Source organism: Schistocerca nitens, chromosome 8 (assembly GCF_023898315.1).
Source record: "Schistocerca nitens isolate TAMUIC-IGC-003100 chromosome 8, iqSchNite1.1, whole genome shotgun sequence".
Lineage (NCBI taxonomy): Eukaryota > Metazoa > Arthropoda > Insecta > Orthoptera > Acrididae > Schistocerca > Schistocerca nitens.
In genome coordinates this window covers 539489405-539498775 of record NC_064621.1, presented here as the reverse complement: position 1 = coordinate 539498775, position 9371 = coordinate 539489405, and the positions used below count along the sequence as shown (strand labels likewise).

General features: G+C 37.2%; 1 protein-coding gene across 3 annotated transcripts in view; it reads right to left on the bottom strand.

Moving 5' to 3' along the window:
- Nucleotides 1-1306: 1306 nt before the first annotated feature.
- LOC126198771 (helicase POLQ-like) overlaps nt 1307-9371 on the bottom strand; it is a 111675-nt gene continuing 103610 nt past the window's right edge. For all 3 annotated transcript variants that reach the window (XM_049935332.1, XM_049935330.1, XM_049935331.1), the window contains one exon: nt 1307-1546. In XM_049935332.1, the coding sequence (XP_049791289.1) occupies nt 1445-1546 (102 nt within the window). In that variant the 3' untranslated portion in view covers nt 1307-1444. The remainder of the gene's footprint in view (nt 1547-9371) is intronic.

Here is a 9371-nt window from a genome sequence, read left to right as displayed (position 1 = left end):
GAGTTAGAATGCCAACAGGCACAGTATCAGGAGGTTGTGGGGGAGGGAAGTGGAGAAAAAAGGAGAGGAGTGGGGATGGTTGGGTGGATGCATTTGCAGAGGGCGGTAAACAAAGAGGGTGGGAGAAAAGAATGGGGACAAGGTTACAGGACAGAGGGGGTGGTAACTGCGCAGTTCAGAAAAACTAGTGGTGGAGGGAAGGATCCAGATGGCTTGGGTAGTGAAACAGCCACTGAAATAAAGAATGTTATGTTCAGCAGCATGTTGTGCCACAGATTGGTCTACTTTGCCATTAGCCATAGTTTGTTCGTGGCCATTCATCTTGGTGGACAGCTGGTTGGTAGTCATACCAAATATAAAAAGCTGTGCAATGATTGTAGCAGAGCTGGTAAGCGATGTTGCTGCTTTCACAGGTGGCCTGGCCCCTAACATGTACCCCCTCCATATAGCTGTTTCCATCCCATGTGACAGCTGCATTCTGGCCCGAGCTGGCTTTCAATTGTTTGACATAAGAAATTGACAATGAAATGCTAGTAAGATGAGATCTGAAAATGACGATGATGATAACTGACATGGTTTTCTTCCCACTCCAGTTTATGTATCTGTAAATACTTTAAAAGTTGTCTTTGCCTTACAGTAAAAAATTTAATATAAAACAAAAGGAGGATAATGATACAATACTCATGGAGTAAAAGTTTAAGTGAGTTACATCACAGTCATACATCAGAATTCAGCTGGCAAACAGATTTAATGGTCTGCAAACCATCTCCCCTTAATGGATGGGCAATTTTGCAACAAAAATGATACAAGTATGACAAGATTTAATGTAATTACAATAACTAAAAATAAAATGACTGTATGGCATTTTTGGCCCCGAGACCCCTTCTGGTGTTGTTTGGCCACTTGGAGCAAGTCTTTTCATTTGATGCCACTTCAGTGAATTGTATTTCTATTATTATTATTATTATTATGATGATGATGATAACAGAACAACCAGTCCCTGAGCAGATAAAATCTCCAGTCCAGCCAGGAATCTAACTCGGGCCTCCGCACTGCAGTCAGCCGTTCTGACCACTCACTATGAAGACAGACAATAACTGAAAATGAAGTCTGAATTATAAAACTATTGTTCTCAGTACATCATCTTTATTATTGGCAAAATCAAAAGTGTCAGTGAGACTCTTATGCTTATGCCGATGATTTCAATTGCTTCTTTTCCAAAACACAAACAGTACATCAAAAAACTATCAAAATATATTTACACAGTAAAAATAATTTAAGACTCAAAAATTTTGAATCAACAATGTAAGTGTTACAAACTAGGTTTTAATTATTTTCACAGCACCACGATTAGACAAGGTCAAATATATTTCTGTAGCTAAGTTAATGACATGAATCTGTTTATAACATTCGAGACTAGATTGATACTCCTTAACAAAGAAAATCAAGTTTCTTCTTCTACCTCCTCTTTCACTTCAATGTTCAGCCCATCTAAGACAGATTCCGCTTCTTCTCTGAGTGTTTCTGCTTTCTGTATCAGCAACATCTGCAGGTAAACAAGATAAACATATCTGATATTTTTGAAATGGCTTATACATGTTGCTTAATTGTGGAATAAATGGGTTACTCGTTAAAGCACAGCGTATTCGCTGTCACCTATTACAATGGATGGCCTAATTATGTCAACACTCAGAATGTCTTTTCAAAATATAGGATAAGACACACAAAACAAATCCATCCCAAACCATGTGTATAATAAGTTCCAGAAAACTGGAATGTGACAGACCAGAAAAGTTTATCAATGTGTAAGTGTCATATTCTTAGAGTCAAATGAAGTCTGTGCTCACACAACATGCCCAAGTGTTTGAAGATGAATTCATAATATTTCATTCTGTTCGAAAATTGTTATCTGAAGAGAATAGAAAATGTGTAGTGTTCTCCCAATGAATATAGCATATATAATGCTAGATTATGAAGAGTTAGTTCTATGGCGGTTTTGGTCTGCAGAGGCATGATTCCACCTTGATGGATATGTAAATGCCCAGAATTCACTCATTTGGGCTACAGAAAATGCATGTTATCTTTACAAATCCACTTCGTAGGCACAAGAAGTTGTTTGTTTGGTATGCAATTCATGAAGATGTCTTATTCACATTATTTCAGGGCACAGTGAACAGTGAGGGCTCAATATATATGGTACAATGGTCTTTGAACATCAAAACTACAGAGCAGCTAAGGCACATTTCAACTACATCTACACACATAATCCACAAGCTACCATACAGTGCATGATGAACGATACCTTGTGCCACTAGTAGCCATTCCCCTTCCTGTCCAACTCACAAATGGATTGAGGGAAAAATGACTGTCTATACGCCTTTGTACATGCCCTAATTTCTCTTAATCTTGTCTTCACAGTCCTTATGCAAAATGTATGTTGGTGGCTATAGAATTATTTTGCAGTCGGCAACAAGTGCCAATTGTCTACATCCTCTCAATAAAGTTTTGCAAAAACAATGTTGTCTTTCCTCCAGGGATTCCCACTTGAGCTCATATGACATCTCCATAATAAATGCATGTTGACTGAAATCTAGCAGCATGACCTGGACAAAATAGGAGCAGAAACTGGGCACACGAATGTGGGGTTCGTGGAGGTCTTTCAGTGCCATGATCAGCCCTGCGTAAACACCGCTGTAAGGCGTGTTAACACTGAGCTGAACGGGATGCTCCAGACACTGGCAAAGTCTCACATGAGTGTTGTTCCAGTTGATGCTATTGGTAGTTGGGGTTACACTACACATGGCCTGCACCTTATTTTAGGAAGGGGAAAGATAAGTTAGCTTCTCTATTAGCAGATACTGTAAGGGGGGCCACAGTCACACAAGAGCTGATCCCTGTGGTTATTGGGACCAGGCAGACAGGTTTTTTAGGTTAAAGCCAAATTCCAGACAGACAACAACCAAGGAAAATAGAAGAAAAGAAACTTCATGCACAGCAAATAGGCATACAGCTAAGGGTGGTATCAACTTACTTCACCAAAATATATCAGGGGAATAAAAAATAAAGTAGATGAGCTGATAATGTGTTTAGATGATCTCAAAAATAAGAATGAGATTGATATACTTTGTCTGTCTGAGAACCATGTAACAGTGGGGATGTAAAATGTCAGTATAAATGGGTATAATTTACCATCTTACACTTGTAGATCTAGTATGGATAAAGGAGTTGCCATTTTCATAAAACAAGGGTATAGATACAGGACTGTTGAAGTAAGCAAATTTTGTGTTGATCAGCACTTTGAGGTTTGTGCATGTGAACTTCAGCTAGATAATGTTGTGTTGATATTAGCAACAGTGTACAGGTCTCCACTAGGAGATTGGGAGCTATTCACAATAAAGTTTGACTCCCTATTACGCTGTCTGTCACACAAAAAGAAGAAGTTATTAATTTGTGGTGATTTCAGTGTTAACTTTCTAAGCAATTCTGATAGGAAAAGTGAACTAGTAGTGTTGTTAATAACATATAACTTAGAATCAGTGATCAAGTTCCCTACATGTATAGCTCAGGACAGTAGTACTCTAATAGATAATGTATTTGTACAGCAAGAGGATGTAGAACAAGCACATGATTTCCCTGTGGTAAATGGATTATCTGACCATGATGCACAAGTAAAAGTGTGAGGGTGCTCAACCCGGTATCTATAGATCACTTCAGAGAAAGTTTAGGAAATGTAAACTGGGAAGATGTATATAATGAGCCAAATGCTAATGATAAATGCAGTGTAATTATTGATAAATTTATATCCCTTTTTGAACATTGTTTTCCAAAGATAATTACTAAATGTAACACCACAAACTTTTCAAAGAAACCTTGGAGTACCACAGGTATTAAAGTGTCTTCAGAAAGAAAAAGAAAATTGTATGAGACAGCAAGAACTAGTAAAGATCCAGTAGTAGTTTTACACTATAAAAATTATTGTAACATACTGAGAAAAGTTGTTAGGAAATCAAGAAATATTTATGTTAGAGAAGAAATTAACAATTCCAGCAATAAAATCAAATCAATATGGAATGTTGTTAGAAGGGAGACAGGAAAAGTAACCATGGGCTAGGTAGTATTACTGTTAAAGAGAATGAGACCATCTTAACCAACCGTACACAGGTAGCCAATGTATTTAGCAGTCACTTAAGTGTAGGAGAAAAAACTGGTGAGAATAGTTCAAAAGAAAAAGCCAGAGTCAGTTTTGAAAAAATTTAGTCAGATTAAGTTTCATCTAACAACTTCTTGTGAAATAAGGAAAATTATTAAATCTTTGAAAAATAAATGTTCTGTTGGAGAAGATGACATCTCTAACAAGTTATTAAAACAATGTGGAGCAATTACAGCTGATGTTTTGAGTCACATATGTAATGCATCACTGACTCAGTGTATTTTTCCAGACAGGTTAAAATATGCCATTGTCAGGCCTCTCTACAAAATGGGGGAAACCACAGATGTCAATAATTACCGGCCTGTATCCTTGCTTACAGCATTTTCAAAAATCTTTGAGAAAGTAATGTACTCAAGAGTGGTTAGCCATCTCAACAGTAATGGGATACTTAGTTCGGATTTCAGAAATGCTGTTCCACTGAGACAGCAATATACAATTTCACTGTCCACATAATAGAGTCTTTAAATAGTAAAATGTCACCAGTAGGAAGCATTTGACTGTGTGAACCATGTCATTATGTTAGACAAATTACAACTCTATGGCATAAATGGAACAGCATATGAGTGGTTAAGTCATATCTACAGAACAGGAAGCAAAAAGTATCTTTATATGCTTCAAGTGATTCAAAGGAGTTTGCCACTTCATCTAACTGGGGTGAAATTATATCAGGTGCTCCACAAGGTTCGATCCTGTTCTTGATATATGTGAATGACCTCCCTTCTTATGTGAAACTAGATGCTGAACTGACACTGTTTGCTGATGATACAAGCATAATTATTAATCCAGTAAAAGAAAGTCTGATAGAAAATGATACAAATAAGGTCTTTGGAAAAGTTATTAATTGGTTTCCTGCAAATGGGCTTGCTCTGAACTTTGAAAAAACACAGTACATCCAATTTTCTGTTGCAAAAAAGTATAATTCATTCAATAAACATAACACATCAAAAGAAGTCAGTAGCCAGGGTAGAGCATACTAAGTTTTTGGGTTTACATATAGATGAGAATCTTAATACAAAAATTCATATTTTGGATCTCCTAACGCGACTAGGTTCAGCAACTTTTGCAATCAGAATAATTGCCAATTTTGAGGATGTAGAAATTAGTAAGCTACCATACTTTGCATAGTTCCACTCTCTGATGTCATACAGAATAATATTCTGGGGCAACTCAACACTTAGGCAAAAGGTATTCACTGCTCACACGAAAGTAGTTAGAATAATGTGTGGGGTTCATAGTCACACATCTTGTAGGCATCTGCTTAAAAGGTTAGGAATTCTTACAACTGCTTCACAGTACATTTACTCAGTAGTGAAATTTTTTCTCAACAAAATGGACAGTTTAAAACCAACAGTGACATTCGTGATTACAATACCATAATAAAGAAAGACCTACACTATCTTTTACTTGACCTATCTTTGGCACAGAAAGGGGTAAAACATGCTGCTATAAAACTTTTTGATAAATTACCAGATAAATAATATGTCTGATAGACAGCAGTAATAGTTTCAAAAACAAATTGAAATCATACCTCCTTGACAACTCCTTCTATACCATAGATAAATTCTTGAATATGAGTAAATAAATCTGGAGATATAATATACACATTTTGTGCCATTTAGGGAATGGAATAGAGAATAGAAATATTTAGGTATAACACTATAATGACAAAAAGTTGTTTCCTGTGCACATTTCCTGTGCATTTGACACGTTCCACATCATAACGGTTTTTCCGTGCCATTGATCAATGGAACACGTAACTAACTAACATGCTTTTGAATTGCTTCAATGTCTTCCTTTTATCTGACCTGGTGGGTATTCAACACACTAGATCAGTACGTAAGAATGAGTTGTGTTAGTGTTCCACCTTACATTCTCATTCTATTTCATATCCCTTTGTAATGTTACACCTAGATATTTAATCAACCTGACTGTGTTAAGTGCACACAACTTATATTGTATCCCAATGTCACAGTGTTGTTTTTCCTACTCATCTGCATTAACTTACATTTTTCTAAATTTATAGTGGACTGCCATTCATCACACTAAACAGAAATTTAAAGTTATGTTGTATCCTCACAGTCACCCAATGACGACACTTTCCCATACACTACAGCATCATTAGCAAACAGTTACAGATTGCTGCTCACTCTATCTGTCAGATTATACACATGGTGAGCCATTTTAATCCATAATCAGGAATTACTTGGGATAGAGATGAGATACAGCAAAATGTTTTAGATAAAAGTTGTGGGTGGTAAAGAGGGTCACGCATTGCTACTAATGGTTGTGACTTTGAATGTGATTTGGAGTTTAAAGTGAATGTTTTAAATGGAAGCCCCGCTATTTGACTCAAGATTCAAAAAGAATGGCAAAGTTTGTAAATAAAATGATTACATTATTCAAGGTCATGCAAGGTTCAAAGAAGGTCAAATAAGCAAATATGTTTCTAGTCCTAGTGGGGATTAAATTTGAACAGAGAAAGGATACAGCAAAATACAACGTTATATACAAGTTGGAAGGGGCATAGGGGGTCAAATATTATTACCAATAATCATGATCTTAAATGTAATTATTTAAGCTCATTCAAACCTTGAGCTTTGTTTCATGGAAACCCCTATTTATGATGTCAGATTTGGAAAGAACGAAGTTTTAATTGACATGTTTATTGACAAAAATAAATACATCACAACACATAAATGTTATTTTGATATTTGCAAGACAGAACAAATATAAATAAAATGTAAATCATTGATTTGCAATTCGTTGAGGGAGTCCCTTCACCTTTAATTCCTCGGGACGCGTGATTTAAACAGTTCCTTTGCCTTTCACTCTGTACCTGGGAATTAAGCATTGAGCATGTGCTCAAAGGGACACTGTGACCAAAGTGACAACCATTTGCTGTATCACTCCTCTGTTCTGAGTTAATCCCTATAAGAACTAAAAACATATTTACTTCTTTGACGTACACTGAACCTTGCCATGACCTTGAATAATGTGTCATTTTATATGTAAAATTTTCCACTCTTTACAATTCTTAAATTAAACATTAGGGATCCCGTTGAGAGAGAGAGAGAGAGAGAGAGAGAGAGAGAGAGAGAGAGAGAGAGAGAGAGAGAGGGGGGGGGGGGGAGACCACCACTTTATCTTGCAAATCATCTTGAAAATCACATTCAAGGTCACGATCATTAGTATTAATGCGTGACCCTCTCGCAACTTTTGTCTCAAACAGTTTGCTGTATCTCACTTCTGTTCCGAGTTATTCCCCATTATGGATTAAAATGGTCCACCCTGTGATGAATACTTGCCATCCAGGACACCATACTGGGTTCGATTATTTAAGAAGTCTTCAAGCCACTCGCATATATGGGAACCTACTCAGTACGCTCAGACCTTTGTTAACAGTTTGCAGTGACAAACTGTGCAAAAAAATTTCTGGAAATCTAGGCATATGGGATCTGCCTGTTGTCCTTCATACAGGTTTCACATGAGTTGTTGTTGTTGTTGTGGTCTTCAGTCCTGAGACTGGTTTGATGCAGCTCTCCATGCTACTCTATCCTGTGCAAGCTTCTTCATCTCCCAGTACCTACTGCAGCCTACATCCTTCTGAATATGCTTAGTGTATTCATCTCTTGGTCTCCCTCTACGATTTTTACCCTCCACGCTGCCCTCCAATGCTAAATTTGTGATCCCTTGATGCCTCAAAACATGTCCTACCAACCGATCCCTTCTTCTAGTCAAGTTGTGCCACAAACTTCTCTTCTCCCCAATCCTATTCAATACCTCCTCATTCGTTACGTGATCTACCCACCTTATCTTCAGCATTCTTCTGTAGCACCACATTTCAAAAGCATCTATTCTCTTCTTGTCCAAACTGGTTATCGTCCATGTTTCACTTCCATACATGGCTACACTCCATACAAATACTTTCAGAAACGACTTCCTGACACTTAAATCTATACTCGATGTTAACAAATTTCTCTTCTTCAGAAACGATTTCCTTGCCATTGCCAATCTACATTTTATATCCTCTCTGCTTCACATGAGTTATACTTTCTAAATCTCTACTGATTTATGGACAGAAGCTTTTCTGTCTCACGGAACTTTATTATACCTGGACTTAGAATATATTCAAGAATGCTGCAGCAATCCAATATTAACAGTATTGGTCTGAAATTGTGTAGGCCTGTTCTTTTACCCTACTTATACAACAGTCACCCATGTTATTTTCCAGTCACTTGGGACTTAGCACTGGGCAAGAGACTCGCGATAAATGCATGTTAAGTAAGGGGCCGATGCTGTGGGGTACTTTGCGTAAAATTGAACTGTAATTTTAGCTGTAGCTTATGGAGCAGTGGTTAGAGTCACTGCCTCTACATCACAGGGTCCCAGGTTTGACCCCTGGACAAGCCTGAGATTTTCTCCATTTAAGGACTGGGTGTGTGTGTTTTCCTCATAATTTCATCTCATCTTCACTGATGCACAAGTCGCCGAAATGATGTCAAATAGAAAGACTTGCACTAGGTGGCCGAACAACTCCACATGAGGTATTCCACCCTATAATGCCACACAATAATTTAATTTCTTAAGGATGCTGCTAACGAAACTCACCTTCACACTACCCCAAATGGCAGAAAAAGATGTGTAATGAGTTGCTGCAATTTATCAACAAATGTTACAGCATGTATGTTAAGAACATGCAATGGAGTTTTCAGTTATGTGGACTGCATAATAGAGTCTGCTGTAACAAGTTTTGTAACTTAGTCACTTTTCGGTAAGGTAGCATTACTTTTTACACACTATACACTTGAGAAGCTGTTTCAGGACATTTTGTTGAATATATTTCAATAGTTTTTTTTATGAAATGCAATTTTTCTCGCCATACAGTGGGCTTTATACATGCACGGGTCGTCCACAAAGTAAGTTCCGTTTGGTTTATAAAACAAACGTGTACAGATACAGAAAAAATATTTATTGTACAAAAATCTACAACTGTTAAACTACTTTTCCACATAGTTTCCGAAATTTTGGAGGCACAAGTTTTTGTATGCCCTCTTCATAGAAGGTTGCTGCCTGTGTACTCAACCATGTGGTAACATGTTCTTTTAGCTTGTCATCATCACTGAAGTGTTGACCACCAAGGACAGATTTTAGGTGTAAGAAG